Source organism: Cervus elaphus, chromosome 9 (genome assembly GCF_910594005.1).
Source record: "Cervus elaphus chromosome 9, mCerEla1.1, whole genome shotgun sequence".
NCBI classification, from domain to species: Eukaryota; Metazoa; Chordata; class Mammalia; order Artiodactyla; family Cervidae; genus Cervus; species Cervus elaphus.
In genome coordinates, this window is record NC_057823.1 from 23,175,120 (window position 1) to 23,202,387 (window position 27,268).

General features: G+C 57.5%; 1 protein-coding gene across 1 annotated transcript; it reads right to left on the reverse strand.

The window, feature by feature from the left end:
• Positions 1-6: 6 nt before the first annotated feature.
• Positions 7-18,506, reverse strand: GNA11 (G protein subunit alpha 11). Its single transcript, XM_043912029.1, has 7 exons — positions 18,139-18,506; positions 8,145-8,329; positions 5,894-6,048; positions 5,027-5,155; positions 3,196-3,325; positions 2,961-3,114; positions 7-2,217 (listed from the first exon to the last, which is right to left on the reverse strand). Exons 1-7 carry the CDS (start codon positions 18,272-18,274, stop codon positions 2,027-2,029), a joined length of 1,080 nt encoding a protein of 359 aa, XP_043767964.1. The 5' UTR covers positions 18,275-18,506; the 3' UTR covers positions 7-2,026.
• Positions 18,507-27,268: the final 8,762 nt, after the last annotated feature.

The following is a 27,268-nucleotide window of genomic DNA, read 5'->3' on the forward strand; positions in this document are numbered from 1 at the left end:
CACATGTTTAGGAACAAAATTTATTCCAATTTAAAACAGAATTCATTTCAGGAGAAAGGTATGAAAAGTCAATTTCCACCAGCTCTCTCTGGATTAAGGGGTCAGGGCCCCAGTGCGGACTCACTGCCTGGACATGGGTGGCTCCAGCAGCCCCGCGAGGCCGGCACTGAGCTGACCACCCGCCCCTCAGCCCGCATGGAAGATACATGCATTTCAAATGACAAAAGGTTTAAAAACAGCATCTTTATATAATATTCTTTTTTAAATAGATTAAGGTTTAAATTGTCTGAAATCAGGATTGTTTAATATACAAGCAGGCGAGGTCGCCCCCGCCGGCCGCAGGGCTCCTCACGCCACTGGGGCGTTGGCACTCGGAGGGCAGTTCTGCTGGGTGATGTGACATGGTGGGGGTGGGAGCTGGCACTCAGGATGCGCCGCAGAGGTGAAGTTCACACTGGGGGCGAGGAGGGCCTGAACCCTGCCACCCCATTCTCCCGGCGCCGAGGTGGAGCCAAGTTGGCGGGGTCCTAGCGGGCCGGACGGGGAGGTTTGGCACTGCGGGGCCGGGCCTGCCCTGGGATATTGGCACGCTGACCTGTCGGGAAGTTAATACTCTGGGTGCACGTCGCCCACCCCGCCTCCCCCTCGAGAGCCCAACCCAGTTCCCTGTGTGATGTGGGACCGCGGGAGCCCACTGCCAGCAGCACCACCAGTCCCCCAGGTACACGTCAGGGCTAGGGTACAAACCCCACACGTGGACACATGGCACAAAAGAGGACCCTTCCGGTGAAGACACCAGGGGAGAACAGGCCAGGAAGTGTGCCCCCCACCCCACTCCGGGTCCGCCAATCAGGAATGCAGGGGTGGGGTGGGGGTCGGCTGCAGCGGTGGGGGTGGAGCTGGTTTGCCTTCTCCCATCATTTCTCTGCAGGGATCCAGGGCCGCCCCAGTGCTCAGGTTTAGGGCACAGATGCGCTGGGCAGGTGTGAGCCCCACCAGTGGGCCACTCTCCGCACCTTGGTGCAAGAAGCCAAGCACACAAAACCAACCACCGCAGCCCTTGGTCCATGCCTTCCCCCAGAAACCGACCCTCAGGCCCTCTGGGAGGTGCCTCTGTGCCTGGCCGTGGCCGTGACCAGGCCGAGGGCACACCTCCGGCTGCCACAAGCCTGAGGTCTTGGTTCTGGGCAACGTGCAGGGCGGTGGGCACCGCCCCAACGGCCATGGACCTGCCAGGGCGACCCTCCCTCTCTCTCTGCCTCCCGGGGACAGACCTGAGAAGATTCTGAAAAAGTCCCCACCGCACACCCACTGTTCCCGAAATGGCTACAAAATACAACAAAATAGAGCCACTCTGGGTCCCTGTGGGCCCCTCGGTGTCGGGGTTGGTGTTGGAGCCCAGGAGCACTCCCAGGGGAGCACAGGTGCTGGAAGGCCCCCTCCCCCCAACCCTGCCCAGAGAACCTGACGCACCTGGGCTCCCACCCCCGGGCTCCCACCCAAGGCAGGACTGCCAGAGGCCCTGGGCTGCAGTTTTGTTTCCTCAAAAAAAAAAAAATGGTTAGGCACTTCCCAGGGCGGGCAGCGGGGGGCGCCACCCACCCCCACTTCTTGGAGTCCGGCGCAGAAACACAGCGACTGTGGTGAGGGTGTCAATAACTTAACACGGGAAGAAAGAGAAGCCCAGCCACTGCGTCTCCGCGGCTCCGAGATCAAGGGGAAACCGGCTGTGTCCTGTGACCTGGCGCCGCTGGTGCCGGGTCTCCTCTCTGCCTGTCTGCTGTGGGTTCTCTCTTTTTTTTTTTATTTTTCCTTTTGTTTTTTTTTTTTAGAAAAAAGCAAGCCACAAGTCAAGGCCAGAAAAAGGCGGCCTCTGCCACTGACAAAGACGAGAAGGTGCACGAGGTGTGTAGGAAGAGAGGTGTACGTCCCCTGATAACTGTGAAATAAAAACCATTTGTTTAAAAATATGAAACCCCGACTGGTGGGGCGGCTGGCGACCGGCGGGCGGCTGGCGGAGTCCCGGTCACACCAGGTTGTACTCCTTCAGGTTGAGCTGCAGGATGGTGTCCTTGACAGCGGCGAAGACGAAACGGATGTTCTCTGTGTCGGTGGCACAGGTGAAGTGAGAGTAGATGATCTTGTCGCTGTCGGGGTTTAGGTCCACGAACATCTTCAGGATGAACTCCCGGGCGGCCTGCGCGTCCCGCTGGGGGCCTGGTAGGGGCAGGGCGGGGCAGGGTGAGCAGGGTGGGGGAGGCTCTGGGAAGAGGTCCCTGTTCTGGCCTGGGGTCAGCCCCCCTCACCTAACCCCTCACTCATCTTCACCCGCCTCCTCTCCCCACCTCACCTCTGTGGATTCGGCCCACAGCACACCCCACGCTGGGGCATGTGTCAATAACGCACCTCCAGCTCCATCCCTAGCCCCCACCCCACCCCACCCCCCAGAGCTTCCTGTGCTCACCCACCGCCCACCCCCGCCTCACCCCCGCCCGGAGCCCACACTTCTGGCCCTGCCCGGCCTCCTGGCTCCATAGGCAGCATCTCAGGGGACATGTCCTGGGACATCGGTGACGCTCCTTCCTTCCCCACCACCAGCCAACGTGGGAGTGGTGGAGCCCTGCCCACTCCCCAGACCTCCAGGGATCTCCAGGTGGGAGATGGGGACGGTCCCGGGTTCACCTGCATCTCCAGTGCCCCCCACCTCCCAGTGCCCAGGCCTGGGGAGGGAGGGGACACACCAGGGAGCGGTGACCGCAGGGCACCCCCTCCCACAGATGACACTTCCCTGGGGGACACCAAGGTCTCCCACCCTCCAGGGTCCCAGTAGGCACCCACAAAGCTTAGCCACACTAACTGTGCTGTGGCCTCCCTACGGCCTCTGGAAGCACCCTCCCTGCCCCACAGACCAGGACACCTAGGCCCAGAGAGGGTGAGGGATGGCCAGCGCGGCACCTCACCGTCGAACTCTGGGAAGTAGTCCACCAGGTGGGAATGGAGGATCTTGTCCTCCAGCAGGTCCTTCTTGTTGAGGAAGAGGATAACAGATGAGTTCTGGAACCAGGGGTAGGTGACGATGGTCCGGAACAGCGCCTTGCTCTCCTCCATGCGGTTCTGCGGGAAGGGTGGTAGGTTGGCATCAGGCCCCCCAAAAGGGCCTGTGGCCCCCATCACCAGGCTCAGTGCGGGCCTCACCTCATTGTCCGACTCCACCAGCACTTGGTCGTACTCACTAAGGGCCACAAGGAACATGATGGACGTCACGTTCTCAAAGCAGTGAATCCACTTCCTCCGCTCGGACCTCTGGCCCCCCACATCCACCATCCTGCACAGCGGGGAACACAGGCTCAGTACTGGGTTGCAGAAGACACTGCCCCCCGCAGCAAACCCTGCCTCCCTCAGGATGGCTGCATCGGCCAGGGCCACGAGGACCCCCTGATGGCATCGGAGCCCATCCCTCAGTCATCTGTCACAGGCAGCAGAGACCATCAAACACTGGAATTCCCAGCCACAGCAAGAGCCAGTCTGCTGCTTCTCTGCGGAGGCTCAGGAACACTGATGCTCATACCAGCGGGGCGGGGCGAAGGCAAGGGTTGAGGCGGGGCGAGGGGACGGGGACATGCTGTGACTGGTGACAGGTCTCTCTTCCTACTTTTGAGTTTCCTAAGTTTTCTATGATGAGGAACACTACTTTTAAAGTAGACAGTTATAAGGACAGCGGCCTGAGAAGGTGGGGAAGGGCCGCGGGGGCAGCTCCAGACAAAGGGCACAGCAGGTGCTGGGTGGGGGCCAAAATGAGGCGGCGTGAGGGACACCCGGGATGTGGGGTTTGGGAGGAGGCTCAGCCAGGCCCTGTCTGTGCCCTGCGGACCTCTGCCAGCCCAGACTCTGTTAAGAATCTGAAAGAGACAAAAATGCTGAACTCTCACCAGAAAATGTACCCTCAGGCATGGGTGGGGTGATGCCTATAACTTCTGAGGGCCTGAGGGAATCATCAGGGGCTCTGATGGGTGAAAAAGGGTGAGGGGGGGCAGGCAGGGGGCCCCCAGGCTCTCTCCCTGTCCCAGGAGCCTTCACCTGAGCAGTAGGGTCCCAGGGGGCAGAGTTGGGTCTCCAGCCAGAGGGCACCTCAAGGCTAACCTGACCTAGTCAGCTGGCACTTCCCGGCGCAGGGCAGCATCTGCCAGCAGCATTGTCTCTGGGCCCCCACCTGGGGTGGGCTCGCCCAGCAGAGGGGACCCTGTGAGGCGGGGGCGGGGAGGGAGGGCTCGCAGCCAGAGCAGACCCCCACCCAGAGCCTGGGCCCTGGTTACAGTTGTACAGCCTCATCTGGGAATGTGGTCCCTGCAGGCATCACCGGTGAGGACATAGTCACCCCAAAGCAAGGTCCTGAACCCAGGGACTGGTGGTGTCACCGTAAGAGGGAAATGTGGGCACAGACACGGGAGGAGCCACATGATGACAACAGGGAGACAGCAATGTGGCTGTGAGCCAGGGAATGCCGCGGGCAGCCAGCACCACCAGAGCCAGCAGGGATGGGAGAGATGATGCCCAGGCCCTCGGGGGGCCCAGCCCTGCTGCCACCTGGACTCCAGACAGCTGGTCTGCAGAGCCAGGAGAGGACGCACTTCTACGGTTTAAGTTGCCCATCTGTGGTCATCATGTGCCCATTTTATGGCCGTCCCAGGAGACATCCTTGGCTTTGTCGCTTGGCAGCTCTGGACAAGCTATGGTCTCATGGAGTGGCAGGGCCTGTCCTCAGGGACAGCCCTGAGTCCACTCTGGCCGCACGGCCTGCAGGACAGGGTTGCTGAGGGGCCTTCAGGTCACTACACTGCCCAGAGCACCCCTGCTCTGGCCCAGATTCCAGACCCCCAACCACCTGCAGGGACCCGCATCCTCCTCCGTCTGAAGCCATGCTCCCCAGGCCACCTCCGTGCAATGCCATGAGGCCCTAGCTCCCTGGGAAACCTGGGGACAGCCCCAGATAACAACCCCCTCGCTAGTGCCCCCGGGGCCCGGGCACCTGAAGATGATGTTCTCCAGGTCGAAGGGGTACTCGATGATGCCGGTGGTGGGTACGCGCACCCGCAGCACATCCTGCTGGGTAGGCAGGTAGCCTGAGGTGGCAATGCGGTCCACGTCCGTCAGGTAGCTGCAGCACAGTAGGGGGTGGGCTCAGGCCGGCTGTGAGGGGCCTCCCGCCACCCCTGGGGTCCCTCCCCACTGCCCTGGGCCTCTGAGTGGCTGGGAGGGGCTGAAGTAGCCCAAGTACCTGGGACAAGAATGGACAGGGACAAAATGAGGCTGCAGGGAAGGCATGGGATAGAGCCCCGTCGGCTCTGGGGGCCAGCTATCAGGGCTGGGGATGGAGCAGGGGTTCCAAGAGAGACTGTGGGCTGGAGGGGTAGCTTTTCAAAGCCAGACCTATTCCTTTGGAACAGTTTTAGCTACACAGCAAAAGGGGCAGAGACAACAGAAACCCTCGCAGATGCTCGCCTCCCTGGGTGAATTGTCCATGTCCCAGCTGAAGAGCAGTGTGCAGACGGCGTCACCCAGCACCTTGTCCACTCCCCTCCCCTGGCCCCAGGCACTGCCCTAGCCCCACTCACTGCTTGGTGAGGTCTGAGAGCTGGGACTCACACCCCCCACCCACACTCCCACCCCCCCTCCCCAGCCCCCAGCACGCCCTGGCCCCACTCACTACCTGGTGAGGTCTGAGAGCTGGGACTCACACCCCCCCCACCCACACCCCCACGTCCCCTCCCCGGCCCCGAGCACGCCCCGGCCCCACTCACTACCTGGTGAGGTCTGAGAGCTGGGACTCACACCCCCCCCCCACCCACACCCCACGTCCCCTCCCCGGCCCCGAGCACGCCCCGGCCCCACTCACTACTTGGCGGAGTCCGAGAGCTGGTACTCGCGCCGGCGGTCATAGCACTCCTGGATGCCGGGGTCGTTCCACAGGGTCTTGATGGCGCTCACGTACCGGTGCTCAAAGGTCGTCACCTTCTCCACGTCCACCTCCCGGATCAGGAGAGCGTTGGCCTGCAGGGGGAGGGGTAAGCAGGGGCGACACACAGCGCCAGTGACCAACTCAGAACCATCGACTTCCATTTCCCGTGAACACAAATCAGAGCAAAGTGACAGGCAGTGACCGCTCCCCAGGGCCAGGTCCCCAAAGCAAAACTCAGGACAGAAGCGGCTCCCGGGAGCAGGAATGCCACATGCCTCAGTGCCCAGGTGCCCCAAAGGAGGGGACAGTAGGCTCTGAACAGGACGGAGGAACAAACACCGTAGAGCTCCCACGTTCCCAGGTCACAGGAGAGGAAAACAAGGACAGAGAGCTGCTCTGACCTGGGAAGAATCTGCCCCGTTTCCAGGCATAGGGCTCTGGAAACCCTCAGGGTCTCTGAAGGGCTAGGTACTGTGTGTGCAGCTGGGACGGGACTGGGGGCCAGAGCCACCCACCACAGAGGGGAGGCTGGGTTCATCAGGGTGGCCTGATGACTCACGCCTCCAGGATGGAGCCTCCACACAGACCCTGGAGCACAGGGCTTGGAGACCCGCTCCTCAAGAACCGCTGCCCAGAGAGCCGCACGTGTGTACACCACACACACATGTACACACTGGTGTGCACACAACATGCGGCAGAAGGCTCTCGGGAGAACCGCCCCCCCAGCCCCGTGCTCACGGTGGTCCAGTCACACTCAGCTGAGTGACTGGGGAGGAGACACAGTGGGGCGGACTCCAAACAGGGAGTGAGGAGGCCCCAGCCTGGGCTCTGGAACCCAAACCCTTGCCCTACCAGTTGTGGTGCCCAGCCTCCAGTTCCCCCTACAGCCATGTCCTTCAGCCCCTCCCACTTCTCAGCCTGGGCTTGGAGAAGCAACTCCAGCCCCAGAAAACCTGCCTGACTCTGGATGCACGGAGACCAGGGACCAGAGGTCTGTTCCCACAGCCACACTGTCCCTGCCATGGGTGACAGGTGAGCGAGCAGGCGTGGCCTGTGCAGAGAAAGCTGCCATTCACAGAGACAGGCCTCTATCTGCTGATCCCTGTTCCAGACTCTGCTGAACTTCATGATCGAAGGTGGACTTGGAGGGGCCTCAAGTGGAAGCGATCTTACAAATCAGAGGGCGAGAGCCTCCAGCAGATCCCCACACTTGGCCCCACAGCCAGGCCAGCCAGGCCCCCAACCCATCACTGGGCTTCTAGGGTCCCTGATGACAGCAGTCAAGGCAGGAAGATGCCAATATCTGGTGAACTAGCTGTCTGAAGCCTCAAAGTGAAGGGATTAATGTAAATAAACCCTATAAGACATATGTGGACTCTGGTGCCACTGTCAGCCTGGGCAACTCCTGGGGTTGAATGAGGAGCCCCTGAAAACAGATCCACAAAAGGAAAGCCAAGGGAGGTGGCCAGCAAGAGCCCACTGTGATGCACAACTAGGAGAACACCACTCGGACAGCAGACGGGCAGCAGCTCCAGAGTGCAGACCAACAGGGACCCTGGCCTGCACACTCCACTGCTGGGGACACACCCAGGAGAACGAGGATGCGCACACCAACAGAAACTTGCTCACGAATGCCCCAGTGGCATGTCCGCAAGAGCTCACGTCCCTCGATGGCTGATGAATAACAACTGTGGTCCCTCCACACACAGAGCATGACTCAGCCACAAAGAGAAGCCCTGACACTCACTGCCGTGTGGACGGACCCTGAGAACATGACGCTCAGTGAGAAAAGCATTCACACAACGATACACAGGGTGTGACTCCACCGATGGGAAACGTCCAGAACAGGTCAGTCCACAGACACAGAGAGTGGGTTCCTGGTTGTCAAGGGCTGGGGCAGGAGGATGGGGAGGTGACTGCTGATGGGGACACAGTGTCTTTCTGGTATGATGAGAATGTTTTGGAATTAGAGATGATGGTTGCACCACACCATGAGTATGTTAAAAATGAGTGAAATGCACACTTTAAGTGGGTGACTTCATACGTAAATGTTCTCAATAAAGCTGTTACAAAAGAAAGTAAGAGGAAGTGCCACTCCCTGGGGTCCCAGAGGGCCCAATCCAGCACGTGGAAGGCCTGCAGGTCGGCTGTCAACTGCCGATGGATGTGCAGCGGCCCCCGGCCTCACCTTGTTCTGCTCGTACTTGTAGAGGATCTTCAGGGTTTCCATGGCGCGGATCATGGCCTGCATGGCGGTGAAGATGTTCTGGTACACCAGTTTGGTGAAGCCCCGCTTGTCCTCCTCTGAGTAGCCCGCCCCGTGGATGATGCGCATCTGCTTGATGAACGTGCTCTTCCCGCTCTCGCCCGTGCCTGCAAATGGCCCAGTGAGACCCCAGTCCTGTGTTCCCTGTGTCAGCCCATGGGGGGCCCCACCTAAGTGCGGGCGAGGCGGGGACACGCCTGGCCCGGCCCACTGCTGCCCCGAGAATCAGGCGTCCTCCCCTGCACACCCACGTCTACACAGGAGCCAGGGAGCTGAGCCTCCGAGGAGGTCAGGACGGCAATGTGGGCAGGGACAGGAGGGGGGCGGCAGCTGCACCTGCAGCGACTGGGGTCTGAATTCAACTCCGGTCGCAGCCGAGGAACCAAACGCTGGAACAGTGAAGTGCCTCTCCCAGAGGCCACCACCTGCTTAACTGAGGGTGGCTGCAGGTTCACTCCCAGGTCCCAAGCACCCTTGTCTGGCAGCGTCCCACCAATCCCTAGCTGCTCCTCTTCCACGACTTCCAACCAGAACAGCTTTCCTTCGGGGCCTGAGTTTGGCATCTGTGCACCTCAGGGAGGGGCACGAAGAGGCTCTAGCTCCGAGATCTGGGGATCAGAGTCAGCTGCAACCCCCCTGAAAGGGGCCCCAGGGGCCTCTTTGTCCTCCCCCTCCTCACCCAGTGCACGGGGTGCCGGCGCCACCCACCCGGCCCCACAAGCACCAGCGCTCCCCTCACTGCCCTGTCACCTCTAAGCAGCAAATCCATCTCCCCACTTTCATTCACCCCCAAATACAGCCACAGCAATTTTACATTTCAATGTGTCCAGGAATCTCTGTGATGCCTCCCAGGCAGAGCTGGAGCCTGATCCCCCTTTCCAACCCACAGAACCAGACCAAGGACAGCCTGGCACTTCGAGACAGTCAGAGAAGGCACTGGGCTCCCTGGTCTCTCTGGGACTCTCTCAGGGGCCGGGGATAGCTCCTCAGGGGCCCACATAGACAGGAGCCACGTGAGGGACTCCCTGGTCTCTCTGGGACTCTCTCAGGGGCTGGGGGTAGCTCCGCGGGGGCCCACATAGACAGGAGCCACATGAGGGGCTCCCTGGTCTCTCTGGGACTCTCTCAGGGGCTGGGGGTAGCTCCGCAGGGGCCCACATAGACAGGAGCCACGTGAGGGGTTCCCTGGTCTCTCTGGGACTCTCTCAGGGGCTGAGGGTAGCTCCGCGGGGGCCCACATAGACAGGAGCCACGTGAGGGACTCCCTGGTCTCTCTGGGACTCTCTCAGGGGCTGGGGGTAGCTCCGCGGGGGCCCACATAGACAGGAGCCACGTGAGGGGCTCCCTGGTCTCTCTGGGACTCTCTCAGGGGCTGGGGGTAGCTCCGCGGGGGCCCACATAGACAGGAGCCACGTGAGGGGCTCCCTGGTCTCTCTGGGACTCTCTCAGGGGCTGGGGGTAGCTCCGCGGGGGCCCACATAGACAGGAGCCACGTGAGGGGCCATGCCCGAACCCTCTCCTCAGAACCTGCCTATGGTTTTCAGCTACTAAGTTACAAGGTGATTTTACTGCACAGCAGGAGAGAACTCTACATCCTAAGGATGCATCACCTCAATCCCTGCTGCTGCTGCTGCTGCTAAGTCACTTCAGTCGTGTCCGACTCTGTGTGACCCCATAGACATCAGCCCACCAGGCTCCCCCATCCCTGGGATTCTCCAGGCAAGAGCCTCAATCCCTACGTGATAACAAATGCGGGTCCCACTCACCCATGGACTGAAGGCCCAGGGCCCCCTTTTGGGGACTCAGAATCCCCAGACTCACCCACCTGCCCACCTGCCCAGGCTCATCCTCCTCACCCTGTCTGAGTGGCCTGCGCCCCCCACCCCAACTCGGGGGCCTGGGCTGCATGCTCCCCACACACTGTGGAGCTCACAGCCACCTGCGCCATGGGCAGGGGGCAGGAGCCCCCCTGCACTGGGACCTATCACCGTGCCTGCGGGGGTCTCTCTCAGGTATCTGCTGCCCGCCTCCTTGCCCAGGGGCAGTTCCTGGAGAAGAGACAGGTTCTGAGCGCCCTGCAGTGACCACATTGTCCTGCAGCAGGAGGCCCTCCACCTATGTTTGAATAACTGACTGCAGGAGGTCCCCTGGGAAGACCCGAGTCTCAAGCTGGACAAAGCAGGAGCCTCAGGCGGCTGCCCCTTCTAGGATATCCATCAAGGCCCTCGGTCCTTGGGTTTGTAATAAACAAACCCAACTCTGGTTCTGTCACCAAGTGGTGACTACCCCTATGGCACCCCTTCCCTTCCTATCTCTGCACAACACCAACCAGGGCCAGTCGCCCATTCCCACGAAGGCCCCCCAGTTCTGGAGCAGGAGGGGATGACCCCACACCTCCCTGAGAGCTCCATGAACCCTCACTGCACAGGGTAGGGTGGGGATGGGCAGGAGGTGGTGGCACACAGGAGTACACGTCCAGCGCTGTCTCCCCTGGACCAGGGTCCTCCCAACACTGCTGCCATCGGGCTCATCGCAGGTTCTATGGGCTGTGGAGCAGTCTCCTTGCCCCCACCCTCTTGATGCCCCCACCCTCAGTGAAACCACCACGGATGCTCCCCGACAGGGCCCAAGGTCCTCTGGGGGCAGGATCGCCAGGGTAAGAACCACTGGTTCTGATAAAATTCTACTGTAAAAAGACACATGCCCTGCTGGTCGTCTGGAAGGGTTTCTCACTGGAAACACCAGACGGTGGCCACTCAAGCCCAAGCCCTGAAGGCCGCAGTTCAGTCGAGGTGGAGAGGGGGGCCCCTGGTGTGGAGCCCCCTCAATTGCAGGACAGGCAAGTAAGCCACGTGAGTGCGAGGGCGCCAGGAGACCAGAGAGAGCTGCCCCCAAGGCAGACACAGCCAGCATCCTCAGAACCGGCGCCAAAGGGGTGGGCAGCCCCCACAGCGCCCCCCAAGGGCAGTGCCAAGCACCAAGGGTCACACACACCAGCACATGGCCTGCACCCACAACCAGGGACCACAGGCAGGGAGTGACCACTGAGAAGCCCTGAATGCAGGCCAGAGAGTGGCCAGGAACAACGGGGACGGCCGAGGGCCCCACACAGACATCGCCCGTGGGACACGCCCCAACGGAGAAACGGAAGATGGACCCCAAGGAAGCTGGAAACACAATCAACCCTGGAGACACGGGGGTCCTGGACAAGGCACGTGGCCCAAAGCCTGCCAGCGCAGAGGAGCCGCTGTGAAGACAGTCGTGATCCAGGCCAGGAGCAAAAGGCACTGGTGAGGCGACAGGGTGAGACGGCCTCGACTGGCGATCATGTCACAATGCCTGCGCCAAATCTTCATGTGCCCCCCCTTACACCACACAGCTCAGGGCGCATCTCAATTAAACCAGGTGGAACACAGCAAAAGGGACACTCCGGGAACAGAGAGCGATGTGGGATGGTCAGTGACCCCGTCCAGGCAGTGTCACTTTGCCAGGAAGAACAGAGAAAGGTGAGGGGCGGGGGGAGGTGGTGGCCACAGAGGCCAGGCCCCCAAGGCCCCACCAGTGAAGGGTTGTGTCAGCCATGCTCGGGGCCAGCCCCTGCGGGAGCCTCCAAAGCAAGACAGCGGCGCAAGGGACAGGAGCCCACAGGCCTGAGCTTGGCCACAACTGTGCCCAGGATGGGGGGAGAGGAAAGGGTCTGGGTGTCCCCTCCAGACGCCCGTCTCCTGAGCCAACTCAGCCCACGTGCTGCCAACAGCCAGGCCCCAGTGCACCCGACCCAATGTCTATCTGCGCAGAGAAGTCTCTGGGCACAAGACCTGCCTGGCCCTCACAGCTGGACCCGTCTGCTGTGGCTGATGCCGAGGGGTCCCAGGCAGCTCCAGCTCACCCCAGCTCTTCGTCAGTCCCTCCAGAAGATCTGGTCACTTGTGTCCTTCAGCTCAAAACCCTTCAATGGCTGCCTGCAGGGGGAAGAGCAAGGCCGCACAAGCAAGACCGTGGAGAACCTGTGCTGGCCTCATTCCAGCCTCACCCCCGCACAGGGGACGCACAGGGCACCCACGGCCACAGCCCTCCCGTCCTGGCCATGCTCAGACCCCAGGCTTGTGTCTGTGGGTCCCTGGCCCCGCCAGCAGGACAGGCCCGACCTTGCATGAGGACTTGACCACCCATCGGGCACCCCCTGACCCAAACACTGCCCCAGCTCTGCACAGAAACCCTAATTCATGTTTTCCAAGAAGCACTCCAGTACCCCCAACATCCTACCAGCTCAAGTCGGCTCCCTGAAAGCGGGGGTCTGCCTGCAGCCCTGCACCCCAGGCCCCAGCCCAGGCCTGGCCCACAGAAGGCACCACACAAATTTTCCCTGAATGAACCAAAAAAAATTGGCCCCACCCACAGTCTCGGCTCTGTCACACGCCCCCCCAACCCCCGACCCCACCCCGGGTCCTCTGCATCCCCAGTGGTTACACCAAGAACATGTCAGCCCAGGGGAGGGAGGTCCTGGCTGTGGGGCCTGACAGGGTCAGCCTGATGCAGCGGGCCCAGAGCTCTGGGCGCTCAGCGGCATCACCAGCCGCCCAGGCAAGAGTGCCTGGAGAAGAGGAAGAAGAGCAGCCAGTCCTACGAGGGAGGTAGAAAGCCACAGTCTGCCTGCCAGGTCGGCCAAGATCTAAGACCTCGGATTAGGAGGAAGTGGGTCTGAGCCCGCAGCCGCCACTCTGATATGGGAAAGCTGGGGGCAGGGCCGAGACTTGGAGGGCAGAAGGGAGGTGCTGGGCTGACCTCATCCCCGGGGCCTCTGGTGTGCAGCAGGTGGCCACCATCCAGCAAGAGAATATCAGCGTCAGAAGCTGGGGTTCAGGTGGCTGTCCCTCACCCCTGGACATGGGCAGTGAAGCCAGGAAGCCCAGGACCACAGGAGCCCAGAAGCCCTGGCGAAAACACCACCGGATATCTGGGCTCCTGAAGACACAACCAGAAATCCTGTGTCAACAGGTCTAAGATCAAAGAAGGACTCCAATCGGATGCCAGGACAAAGAAAGCGCAGACTCCTCGTATATGTAGTCGAGGACAGTGCCTGCATGCTCCCCTTGACCCCACTGGCCTATTCATTCATTCATTCACTGGTAGGTCTATCACCCCACCTCCCACTGGACAGGTGAGCAGGCTGAGGCACACAGAGGTCACGCAGCTTCACTGAGGTCACATGACTGGTAACTGTCAGACCTCAGCAGGCTCAGGGCTTCCGACTTCATGTCTGTCTGTCTCCCCATGGTCCGTGTGCCAGCCACCCAGGGAAGTGAGAGGATGCAGGAGTACCAGGGGGACACTCGCAGGGCCTTGAAGACACCACAGCAGTGGGTTTGAGGCAGACAAGGGCCAGAGGGAGGACGTGGGATGGGCCTCGGGACTCACCCCTTTATCTGACTTCCTCACGGTGGCTGCTAAGCCGGCAGAGCCTCGTCCTGTCCAGGTGGCTCCAGGCGCAGGACACCAGACCCCTCCGGGCCAGCCCTACTCCTCTCCACATGCTGGGTCCCAAAGCAGCCCTCCCTGAAGTCTGACTCTCAGGAGTCAGGAGACCTGCTGTGAGTCCCCCCACTCCGCCTACCCACTTGAGGCTCAGGAGAGACGGGGTGACCCACCTCCCATTCAAACTTCCCCCTCCTCGGCCTCCGTGAGGGCTCTGACCTTCCAGCTCTGGGCCTGATCAAGGTCCATGAGCAAACCTCCATGGTGGGGGCTGGGATCAGAACAGGGCCTGGCTCTGAGGGCCAAGCTCCAGAGACCTCACTGAGGGACAGGGAGGCCTGCATAGCGGCAGCGGGACACCGGCCAGTGCAACACTGAATGGAAATGGGTGAGGAGGGTGCTTCCCATCTGACATATCACTCCACCTGACCCATGTCACCCATAGCCCTGGAATCAGAGGGACGCTGTCTTTTCACAGAAGAGAAATGGAGGCTCAGGATGCACCAGGGACCAGAACCCCCTCCCAGGGGAACTTGGGCAAAGCATCAGGTAAGGAGACAGCACCGAGCACTGGCTGAGCACCACTGTGCACCAAGCACCGCGCAGGCATCACAGCCTTCACCCCCACAGACAGCGCTACGGCAGGAGGCCCTCCACGCCCGCTCGCAGGAGGCCTCAGGCAGGTGGGAACTGTGGGCTGTCCTGAGTCACCGTCTGTCCATGCCCCGGAGCAGAGGGCCACCGGCACTGGCAACAGGCCTCTGAGCAGGAAGCCTCACACACAGGAGAGATGTGAGGACGTCCAAGTTGGGGCACCCAGTCATCCCCATTCCTCCTGCCTGGAGGAACTGTGTTCAATTGAGCAGAGTCACCCAGCAAACGTCTCAGAGGCTTGCAGGGCTCTGTGCTGGCTGAGGGGTGGCGGCGCCTAGAGGGGGCACGTCATGAGGGGAACAATGGGGACACCTTGGCAGCGACTGGCCAGGTGCCCTGCAGAGGAGAGGCTGTGGACACCTGGGAGACAGAGGGGCCGGGGCATGGGGGCACAAACTCCTGCAGCCGGCAAGCCTGAGGCCGGGGTCCCAGTGCTGAGTAGCCGGAGTTCCACCAGAAAAATACCCCTGCACGTGGGCACCCCCAAAGCTCACGGAGATGCCCCGGACGCCATGGTGTCCCACCATGGACACCAGGCCAACAGGCCCATGGCTCCCTGCCCTAATAGGAGAGGAGCCCTGCGGGGACCAGACACACCACTGCCCTGGGCTCCACACACGAGTCCAGGCTCAGCCCAGACCAGACCCACCCACCTAGGGCTGAACTTTGCCCCCAAGACTGTGTGGGGCAGAGGAGGGACAAGTGGGCTCCCCTCCCTCCTGCCAGGGGTCCCCACTGCAGCCGCTTCCAAATGCCCAGCCCCCAGCTCCGGAGCAGCAGTGACCACGACCTGCAGGGAGCAGGGCTCCACCACAAAAATCAGAAAGTGAAACCTCCTGTGGTTAAACATCCAAGCGGAGCACTTCCTCGGGGCTCTCAGCAGCTCAGCCGAGGCTCCTGGAGACTGGGACGTGTCTGTGTACAGGAGTCAGGGCCCAGGGACAAGCCTGGAGACAGCCTGGGGGCCCTGGGAAGGGAGAGTGCCTCCCTCCCACGCAGCACACAGGGCACAGAGGGAGAGGCGTCCTGAACATGGGTCCAGGCTCCCGCACCTCCAGGGACGGCGCCTACCTAGCTCTTAAGGCCCTAAGACACACTCTGGGGTGGGTTGTGAGAGAGGGCCACAAGGGGTGGCCCAGAGGCGTCCAGCTCTCGAGGTCCATGGAGGACACGCAGGGCCACCGCCAACTGCCACGGCCACGTTCCACTCGTGCCTCAAAGCGGGGCAGGCACACCCTTCCCGCTGGGGCCACCACACCCCAGGCCGGATTCCGGGCCTTTCCACCGCCGCCGGCCGGACAGGAAGCCTGTGGAACTGACCGCCCTGCTTTATTTAGAAATCCCCGAGCCGCTCTGTTGCTCAGCTCCCAGAGCGGCGCTTCCCGTGGCAGGCCTCAGCTCTCTAGGGAAACCTGCTCTGAGAAGCAGAAACCTGCCCTAAGGGGTCTCTTCCATGGGTCTCCGCACTTGCCCCAAGAGGGGTCCCAGGAAGTGAAAGCTGGCCAGCCTGCCCGGGATCCCCGCCAGGAGCTTCTACCTGGGCTTGGGGTCTCTCTTGCAAAGCAGGAGAGCGACGCTGAGCCATGGCGACCTTGGTCTACCCTCTGCAGTGTCCCCAACCTGGGGGGTCACCTGATCCCCACCACAGACGACTGTCCACAAGGACGCAGCCAGGAGTAACGAGACCAACCAAACTGAATCATCAGCCACATTCGCAGACATACTGAGTGTTGAGTGCAAGCATATATGTGGCTTTGGACCATACAAACAAGAACAGTCACTTTTTAAGCATCCAGACACGTGACAAAACAACCTACACCGATCACCACCGGCTCTGTCACATACACTGTACTCTGTGTACTGACAAAGTGCAGAGCTGATTCCAATAACACAAACGGGGGTGACCCTGCTCTTCGGGGACACGGGGCCACGACCAGGGACGTCTGTGGTTGTCAGGACCTGGGGTGCTCTTGGTGTCGAGTGGGCGGGGCTGCTGTTCAGCATCCCCACCCCCCACCCCACCCCTCGCAGCAAGTTCCCTGGACTTCTGCCCCACATTTACAGCCGCCCTCCTGGGGTCATTAACCTTCACCTTGGACTTGCAAGCGCTCATCTTCCTATCTGCCCCCGTGCCTAGGACTTAACAGCTTCCTGGGCGGGTGCAGATGCCCCGTCCTGACCCTGGACACACTCTGATCCGCTGCCAGGCTCCTCGGCCCATGCCCAGCAAGGGTGCAGGAGTATAGGCCGCCAACCCGCATCCTGGAACCCCAGGTCAGTTCAGAGCCTGGGTGCACCCAGGGCAGGCGGAAGCTCACGCAGCCCCCAAGTAAGGCCCTCTGCCTGGTGACATTAACGTGCCGTAACTCCCAAACCTCTGAATAAAGTATAGCTCTACTGGCAAAAGCCAGCTGGCACCATGCTGTCCTCGCAGGTGCCACTTCTTACCTTTGACTGCGGAGGTAAGTCCTCCAACAGCCCTTATTTGGGGTGACAACACTGTGCCAACCGCCAGGCCAACCGGCTCCCTGCAACAGGTGAGCCGTGGGGAGACGGAGACTGGGAGAGGGGTCTCCCTCAGGATGGGGAGGAGGACCTAGGCTCCCACCAGGACTAAGGAGAGGGGTCAAGGAGTCGGCCAGTTCTGAAAAGCTGCCCAGGTTCCTTCAGGGCTCCACCCACCCCGGCCCCAAGAAGAAAGGAAAGGCTGTCTTCTTCCCCACGGGCTATACTCCACTGGGAAAGGAAGGGATACAGGTCTTCCCGGCAGAGGGAAGGGAGGTGGGGGACCCACCTGAGGGAAAAGGGGAGGGGATGGTGGTGTGTGTGTGTGGAGGGGGACAGGCCGTGTGCAGGGAACAGGGCTCCACCTTGTGGGAAGAGTCGAGAAGGGATCCCAGGAAGCAAGGGTGCGTCTGATGGATTACAGCCCAAAGGTCTGGTCCCAAACAGATGCTAGGGTCAGCCAGGGGGCACACCTGGCGGGGTAGGGACAGGGGCCAGCCCAGTGCAGGGAGGGGGCTGGTCTCGTGAGAAGGAGCAGAGGGCAGACCCTCGAGGGTTCTGGGGGCCGGACCTGGAAGCAGAAGCTGTCCCTGAAGGGACTGGAGGTGGACAGCCAAGACAAAACTGATCCCAAAGGGCCCAAGGGACCCCAGCTGGGCAGCTGAGGCAGGGGCTGGCCCTGCAGGGACTGGGGACCTGCCATGGGCAGAGCTGGCACAGGCACACTCCGAGGGTCCAGGGCATTGATGTGGACAAGAGAGGCAGAGGCAGGCCCCTCTGACGTCAGGGGCTCAACTAGACAGCACATGTGACAGGGATGGGGTGGCCCAGAGACGGACAGCACAGGTAAGCAGGGTCTGACCCCAGACTCGGGCCCTGCAGCAGACAGCACAGGTGGGTAGGCACTGACGCCAGGCCCGGACCCGCAGCAGAAAGCACAGGTAGGTAGGCGCTGACCCCAGACCCGGCCCATAGCAGACAGCACAGGTGAATAGGCACTGACCCCAGATCCGGGATCGCAGCGGACAGCACAGGTGGCCTGGCGATGACCCCAGACCCGGGCCCGCAGCAGAAAGCACCCCAGACCTTGGCCCGCAGCGGACAGCACAGGAAGGTAGGGGCCGACCCCAGACCCGGGCCGTGCAGTGGACAGCACAGGTGGGTAGGCGCTGACCCCTCGGGGGTCGACCCCGCCCTAGAGAGCACGCAGGGCCGCCCCGCCCGCCCGCCCGCCGGCACGCGCATAGCCGGCCGGGACCCCGCAGGCCCCGGCCCCACTCACCGAGCAGCAGCAGCTTGAGCTCGCGCCGGGCGTCGCGCTTGTCCCGCCGCAGCTGCTTCTCGATCTCGGCGTTGATCCGCTTGGACTCCTTCACCTCATCGCTCAGGCAACACGCCATCATGGACTCCAGAGTCATCGTCCCGGCCCCGGCCGCTCACCGGCCGCCCCCGCCGCCGCCCCCCGGCCGGCCCGGCCCTGGTCCCGAGCCGCCCCGGCCGCGCCCGCCCGGCCCTCGGCGCTCGGCCCCCAGGCCGGCGGTCCGCCTCGGCCGCCTCCGAGCGCCGGTCCCCTTCGGCCGCTGGTCCCGCCCGGGCGCCCTCCACCCGCGCCGCCACCGCCACTGCCGCCGCCGCCGCCGCCGCCAACCGCAGCCGCCGCGACCGAGCGACAGCACCTCACAACCTAACCCGCCAGCGGACAGCGCCGACGGGCGGCCGGTGCGGCCAATGAGAGTGGGCGGCGGCCCGCGCGCCCGCCGCGGGGGTGGGACTAGCGGTCGGGCTGGGCGGGGCGTCGCGCGGGCGGGGAGGGGCGGAGCGAGGCGGGCGCGCCCGCGGGTTAGGTTGCGCCGACGTGGGAAGGGGGACGCGCACCCGGGAGCTGGGCGGGGCCGCCCGGGATTCTGGGAATGTGGAGGACTCGGCTTGGCGACTCGGCTGGCCGGCTCATCTGTGCTCGGCTCCACTCGGCCCCGCTCCGACCGGCGGCCAGCTTGGCCCGGGAGCAGGGGTCTTCGACCCATCGCTGCGGTCGCAGGGCTGAGCGACCCAGGCCCCACGTGAGACTCTCGGATACCAGCCCTCACGGCCTCCCGGGGCTCCCTGGCAATGCCTGACCGGAAACAAAACTTCCTCTCATCCGTTCTTGGAACAAGCACTAATGGAACGCCTCCTGTATACCAGGCTTGGGCTTAGCATTTATACAGAGCCTGCTAATATGCCAGGTATGGAGCGAGCATTAATGGAGTACCCGCTGTATACCAGGCATTTACCAGCCATTTATGCAGTACCTACTGTATATCAGGCATGGACCAGCTTTTCATGTAGTGTCTACTGTGTAGCTTGCTGCAGTCCATGGGGTCGCAAAAAGCCAGACACGACTGAACAGCAACTGTGTAACTGAGGATTACCAGGCAGAAAACAGTGTGATGCCTACTGTAAGCTAGGCACACACCATGCATTAATGCAACACTTGCTGTATATCAGGCATTAGTGAGTTGCATGCTGTATTCCAGGCAGGGAGCAAGCATTAATGAAGCACCTACTGTAAACCAGGTACTGCAGGATTGATTTTTATGGGAGCATTGCCACACCCATTCATTTATGGAGGTTGGCAGCTTTCACCCTGCACCAGGGCAGAGTTGAGTTTTTGCAGCATCACTAAAATATTTACTATCTGGTATCTTCGGAAAAGAGACCTAGGATGGGGTCTAAACTCACAGTAGGTGCACAATCCATGTTTTTTTTTTAGCTTTTTTATTCTCATTTATTGAACATCTACTATGTATCAGACTAATAGGTAATTAGAAAGAAAAAAAGGATGTGAATAAATTGAAAAATAAAATAATGAGATTCAAATTAAATATGACATTGCTGTCAACAACAGGGATCTGGAAATCACCCAAATGGGAAAGACATAGTTAAAGCATCAGATAGAAAAATTCACTCTTGGAATTGTTAAAAAAAAATTCATAAACAAAAATACTATAAATAAAGACACTGGCAGCTCTCACATGTTTTTTATCTGACAGGGTTTCTTTTTTTCTTAACAATATTCAGCAAACAATTGGCATTCAGTTAGGGCTACTAACTGATCAATGCAAATGAACTCCCTCAAAACTGGGTGCTACACTGCAACTGCTTCTCAAATGCTACCTTTTCTCTAAGGTGGCTGTGCCAGTGTGTCTCACCCTCCTATATGTTTTTGTTTGTTTGGCTACATCAGGTCTTAGTTGCAGCAAGTGAGATGTTCAGTCTTCATCAAAACATGCAGGTTTTTTAGTTGCGGTGTGCAGGATCTTCTCCTTTTTTTTTTTTTTTTTTTAGTTGAGGCATGCAAACTCTTAGTTGTAGCATGTGGGATCTAGTTCCCTGACCAGGGATCAAAATCACAACCCCCTGCATTGGGAGCTCAGAACCTTAGTAACTTGAGCATCAGGGAAGTCCCTCTAGAGGTTTTTAAGGTTAGTTTCAAAAAGGGACATATTTTCACTGCCATATATGCATATTAGGATATGCCTTTTTGTAAAGTTTGTTCTTATTTGGTTTCACCCTGTAACCCCTTTGGGCTTCCCTGGAGGCTCAGGCGGTAAAGAATTCACCTGCAGTGCAGGAGACCCAGGTTTGATCCCTGGGTTGGGAAGATCCCCTGGAGAAGGGAACGGCTACCCACTCCAGTATTCTTGCCTGGGAAATCCCATGAACACAGGAACCTGGAGGGCCATCCCATTGCATATCATAATGTAATGTAAAATCATAGCCATTTTTGATCCATGTGTTTTGAATGATTGAAAAGGGGAGGGGGGAATGCCTGAAGTGGAGACCCACCTCACAGATGGGGAACCCGAGGTACCCTTCTGCATGGTTCCCTGATAAGGACACCTGTCCCAGCCCTGACCTGGCCAGAACCCCCACTCTCTCCCCACCTGGCCCTGCCCAGATCCCGTCACACACCTTCCAAGCTGTACCTTGATACACTGGGCTCGCCTGTCTTGAGATAATGGGAGAGAGGAAGGTCAAAGTCTCCATTTATTAGTCGATTGGGACTGAGGAAAGGTTGATTCTTTGAGATGTTCATCTTGGGGGCACCCCTGCTGGACATGCAGTGAGGGTAGGGGCCCCCAGGGTACCCCCTCATCCCCGCAATAGAGGCAAGCTCCACTTGAACAAAGACCCAACAACCAGGAAACCCGAACAAAAACTTGGTTCCAGGCACCTTGGCTCCATTGTCCCCTCCTCCAGGGAAGGCAGTGGGGCCAGGCCTTCCCTGGTCACACTTTCCAATGCCATCCCCACCCAGCACCACCCTGCTGGGCTCCCTAGAGCCCTTCTGCCAGGTGAAATCATCTTTTCTCTTCCTTTCCTCTCCTCTTCCCACCATACTACAGGGCATCTCTGCTTTGATCACTGCTGCTTCTAGACCCAAACCTGGTACACAGTAGGTGCTCAGTAAGTATTGAAGGGAGAAATTGTTGGGTTCTTTTCTTTTTTTTTTTTGACCGCGCCATGCAGCATATGGAGTCTTAGTTCCCAGACCAAGAACTGAACCCATGCCCCCTGTTCACTATCTTGTGCCGATGGTTACATGGGGGTGGACATATAACAAAACTCATCAAGATGTACATTTTAAACACAGGTGGTTCATGGCATGTAAATTACACCTTCATAAAGCTGCCAAAATAAGAGGTGTCCAAGGAGGTGGTAGCCGTAAAGTACACATGTATGCCTGCTCATTCACTCAATTGTGTCCAACTCTTTGGGACCCTATGGACTGTGGCCTGCCAGGCTCCTCTGTCCATGGGATTCTCCAGACAAGAATACTGGAGTAGGTTGCCATTTCCTCCTCCAAGGGATCTTCCTAACCCAGGGATCAAACCCATGCCTCCTACATCTCCTGCGCTGGCAGGCAGATTCTTTACCACTGTGCCACCTGGGAAGCCCTGTAAAGTACACAGTAGGTACTTAATAAGTGCTTAAATGTTTTAAAGGATACTGAAACAGGGAGCAGAATCCACAGGGGGTGGCTTGTCATTCTCAGCCATTCACTTAGCATCTTCCTTGTGCCAGACCTGGGTGGGGACCAGGTGGGGAAAAGATGGGGAAGGGAGGCCCACAGAGGGATGGTGAGCTGGTCCCAGGGCCCAGCTGGTGGCTAATTACTAACTCTGGCTACTCCACCCAGAGGCCCAGAGAGACAAAGTCCAGGGCTGCACGCCTCGATGGCTCGGAGGCCCCATCCTTCTGTCCCCACTGCCTCCTCCCCTCCTCCATCGTTGGAAGTTGGTCTGCCATGCCCTGAGGGGTTCAATTTTATGAGGGGGTCCAGGGGCCAGGGAGCAAGGCCATTTCTTGGCACAGAGCTGAGAACAGGAGCAAAGGTGAATGGGGCCAGGCTGGGGGCACACAGGCCAGGGATCCGGGGAAATCAGAGGCTAGAGCACAGCCCTGGAATTGGGGGCAGATTCCACTGTGTTCAAGCCCCTGCCCTTCTCCAGTCCTCACAGCTGAAAATAGGGTGTTCATCACCCATGTCTCATGGACACTCAGCATCAGAGGAACCAGAGGGGGTCGCATCATTATCCTGCCTTACACCCCAACCTGCAATCCCAGAGGGTCTCTATTTGTCCTTTTTTCCTTTTTCTTGCCACCCAAAAAGATCAGAGTGAGGGGTTGGTGTCTGTCTGACCTGGCCTGGCCTGCAGCAAACATGCAATGAATGTTTTTTTTTTCCTCTTTTTAATTTTTTATTGGAGTATAATTGCTTTAAAATATTGTGTTAGTTTCTGCGGTACAGCAAAATGAATCAGCTATATGTATATTTATATCCTCTCTTTTTGGATTTACTTCCCATTAAGGTCAACACAGAGCATTGAGTAGAATTCCCTGTGTTTTACAGTAGATACTCATAATACCAGGGCTTCCTCAATGGCTCAGCAGTAAAGAATCCACCTGCAATGCAGGAGACGCGGGTTCGGTCCCTGGGTCAGGAAGATGCCCTGGAGGAGGAAATGGCAACCCACCCCAGTGTTCTTACCTGGCAAATTTCATGGGCAGAGGAGCCTGGTGCGCTAGAGTCCATGGGGTCCCAAAGACTACGGCGTAACTGACAGGCTGAGCGCACACCCATGCTCACAGTGTCACTGGTGTGTCAGCCCCAATCTCCCGAGCCAGCTAACTCCCCTTTCCCTGCTCCGTAGCCACAGGTTTGTTCTCTACATCTGTGTCTCTATTTCTGCTTTGTAAACAAGATCATCTATACCCACTTTTTCAGATACCACACATATGTGCTAATATACAGTGTTTGCTTTTTCTCTTTCTGATTAACTTAATTCTGTATGACCGTCTCTAGGTCCATCTATGTCTCTACAAATGACCCCATTTTGTTCCTTTTTATGGATGAGTAATAACCATACCCAAAGGACATGAATTTGAGCAAACTCTGGGAGATAGTGAAGGACAGGGAAGCCTAGCATGCTGCAGTCGATGAGGTTGCAAAGAATCAGACACAACTTAACAACTAAACAACAGCAACAACATTCCGCTGTCTATGTGTACAACATTCCATTGTATATGTGTACATGCATATGTATCTATGCATTTCTCTGTTGATGGACATCTAGGTTGCTTCCATGTCCTACCTAGCAATGCATGTTTACTGCACAGCTCCATAAATATTAACTTTTACTCTAACAACAACAACAACAAAATGCATGCAGATGGTCAATAAGAATTTTAGGAAAAAGTCCAGGAAGACCTCAGTGAGATGCCACCTGCCAGAGTGGCTAAGATGGGAAAGTCTGAGCATACTAAATGCTGATGAGAAGAGGGCAACTGGGATTCTCATCCACAGTGGCTGGTGGGAGAGCAAAATGGGGCAGCCTCTGCTGAAAGCAGTGTGGTGGGTTCTCAAAAAGTTCTTAAAATCATACACCTATCAGGGGGTCTAGCCATTCCACACCTAGGTATTTACCCAACCGAAACAAAAGCATACAAAGATTTGTACACGGATGCTCACAGCAGTCTCATTTTAAGCTAGTAGGTAAGAATCAGACTGTCTGGTCTCCATTCACCACACACACACACCCCTGCAGGCTATGTGTCTTTCAAGAAGTGGCCAGCCCTCTCTGAGCTCCCATTTCTTCATCTGTTAAAACAAAGGTGATGATATGAATTTCCATGTAACCACTAAGCACATGAAAAGATGCTCTGCACATAATAGACACTCAAGTACTGTTGGTTTGTGTGAATTAAAAAAAAAGTTCAATATCATTGGTCATCAGGGAAATGAAAATCAGAACCACAGTGGGACTCGGGGAGGACTCTGGGCTTTTACCAACAGGAAGGTGGGAGCCTGGAGGGCTACGGGCAGAGGTGGGGCGAGGTCTGACTCAGGTGCTCACGGGCGCCCTCTGCTGACTGCTTCCAGGAGGACCGACTGGAGGCAAGGGTGGGAGTCGGGTACAAGATACAGGTGACCGCGCTGGTCCGGGTGAGCGGTGAGGAGGGATGGACCCGGATGGAGGTAGAGCTGAAGTGTTGTCTAGTCTCCAAAGCGCAGGAGGGCGGCGACGGGCCTCACGGATAAAGTACGTGTGTGTCAGATGAGCTTCGTTCAGGTGTGAGTTACAGCCCTGAGTGCTGTGAGCTCAGTGTTAATGAATCAACAGCTTTTATTAAATACGGTGTCTTTAAGCAGAAACACACATGGCAGAAGGCTATGTGTTGATCAGTTGACAAAAGTGCCGTGACCAGCGGCTCGCAGAAGCCTAACCCTGCATATCCCCGGGAGCAGCAATGCAGTGTTCACTAATTCAGTGTTTGCAGCACATATAGCACAGAACTTCTGTGAATAAGAAGGGACCCTACATTCACCCTGCCTCGCTCTAGAATCTAGAATCTAAAGTCTAGATCACAACCCCAAACAATTGTTCAATAAACGTCCACCACCATATACATTAAAATCAAAACTTGGGATTTCCTTGGCAGTTCAGTGGTTAAGACTGCACACTTCCACGGCAGGGGGCACGGGTTCAATCCCTGCTCAAGGTACTGGGATCCCACATGCTCTGTGGTGCTGCAAAATAAATAAAATCAAAACTGCCTTTTTAGGGACTCCCTTGGTGGTCCAGTGGTCAAGAATCTGCCTGCCAGTGCAGAGGATGCGGGTTTGATCCCTGGTTAGGAACTAGAGGACCCAGCACAGCCAAAATAGAACAAAACAAACAAAAAACTTCAAACACAAAAACACAAACAAAACCATCAGCGTGGAACAATCAGTGCCATGAGGCATGCCTTTAGGAAATGCCCCACCCTTAACTTCAGAGATGGAAACTGAGGCTTAGTGGGGTGAGGTTGGTCCAGAGTCCTGCACCAGCCAACCTGATGGCACAAGGAGCTTCTGACCCAAGTGACTGCAGAGGCTTTCGGTTCTGAGTTTTATTTGGAACTCCTCCCATCTCGATTCCCTTATTGCCCCTTATCTGTGCCCAGTAATAAAAATCGTCAAGGCTCCCCAGCAGGCAGGGCCGAGAGCAGATAACAGCAGACACGCGGGCAGTGTGAGCCGGCCGACTGCCCTGTGCCCAGGAGGGAGGAACAGCTGACCATTTCTGAACGCTCTCTTCCTGCCAGGCTCTGTGCTCAGCAGTTTCGTGTCTAAACACATTTACACAGGAAGGGGGTACAATTCTTTGATGCGTCCTCTTAAAGCCTAGAATCCCAGGAGAGTGGGCACAACCAGTGGGCACATACCCAATGTCATATCCAGGGCTTCCCAGATGGCTCAGTGGTAAAGAATCTGCCTGCCAACTCAGGAGATGCAGCTTGAAGAACTACCAGACTTTTCCACAGCAGCTGCACCACTTTCCATTCCCACCAGCCAAATACTATGGTTCTGATTTCTCCACATCCTCGCCAACATGGGTTACTTTCTAGGTTTTATGATTTTTTTAAAAAAGTTTTGCTTTGTTTTTTTCATTGACATCCTAATGGGTGTGAAGTGGTATCTCCTTGTGGTTTTGATTTGCATTTCCCTGATGACTAATGATGTTAAACATCTTTTTCATGCGCTTCTTGGCCATTTGTGTATCTTCTTTGTAGAAAAGCCTACTCAAGTCCTTTGTCCGTGTCTTTATTGAGTTAGTGTGACCTGCTCTTGAACTTCATATGTGTGCAGCCAGGCTACTAGCTCCTCATGCCTGCCCTCCAACCACATTGTGTCTGCCAGATGTGTCGAGGTCCTGAAAGTAACCACTGACCATTTTCAGTGCAGTGACCCCAGCATAAGAATATCTTGTTTGAGGTCCACAGGCTTCATGATCTGGGTTCCTGACTTGGGTCCTTCCCAGCTTGGACTCTAATCATTGTTTTTGGCCATCTGCAGGTCAAGAAATCAATTTAGTGTGTCATAACCCACATTTTTATTTTCAGTGATATAGAATAAGAAGTATAATGCATCGTGCTGGGCAAGGAGAAGTATTATCTTGGACAACTTTTATTGGGGTGCTGTATGTATTTAAATATGTGTCCTGGGACTTCCCTGGTGGTCCAGTGGCTAAGACTCCGACTCCCAATGCAGGCGGCCAGGGTTCAATTCCTGGTCGGAGAGCTAGATCCCATATGCCACAGCTAAGACCCAGTGCAGCCGAATAAATAATAAATAATTTTTTAAAAATGCTTTAAAAATATCTGTCCTGAGCATGTATATAAATATTTTCTAATTAACTAATTTAGTTTTACTGAGTGAAGATGTCATGGTTAAAGAAGTTTGAAGTCCTTCCCCAATCCTTACAGACTGCATCTTTTTTGTTCATGTCCTTCTTTTACTGATTTTTTTTTTTTTTTTTGTCTGTACCATGGGGCTTGTGGGATGCTCCCCAAGCAGGTATTGAACCTGGGCTGCAACAGTGAAAGTCTAAAATCCCAACCACTAGGCTACCAGAGAACTCCCTACACTCTATCTTAGTTCATAATTTAAATATTGATGTGTGTGGGACATCCTTGGTGGTCCACTGGCTAGAACTCTGCACTCCCAGTGCAGGGGGCCCCAGTTTGATCCCTGGTCAGGGAATTAGATCCCACATGCTACAACTAAGAGTTCCTACATTGCAACTAAAAAAAAAAAAAAGATTAAAACAAGATCCTGAGAGCCACAGCTAAGACCTGGCACAGTCAAATAAATAAATAAATAAGTATTTAAAAAATATATTGATGTGTGTGATGAGTCCATTCACTGGAATGGTGATTCCCAGCGGGGGCTAGTTTTGCCCCACTGAGAGATGGCCAGCAATGTCAGGGACATTTCTGATGGTCACAACTGGGGGTGATTCTGCACACAGGGGACACCGGTGATGTCAGGGGATATCTGTGGTCATCACACTGTGGGGGGCTTTTGGCATTGAGTAGGTGGGGCC

Coding starts and splice junctions, on each gene's coding strand:
- GNA11 (XM_043912029.1), bottom strand. CDS start 18,274: ATGACTCTGGAGTCCATGATGGCGTGTTGCCTGAGCGATGAGGTGAAG. Junction 8,330..18,138: donor GCTCAAGCTGCTGCTGCTCG/GTGAGTGGGGCC, acceptor GGCCATTTGCAG/GCACGGGCGAGAGCGGGAAG. Junction 3,326..5,026: donor CTGGAGAACATCATCTTCAG/GTGCCCGGGCCC, acceptor CCCGCTGTGCAG/GATGGTGGATGTGGGGGGCC.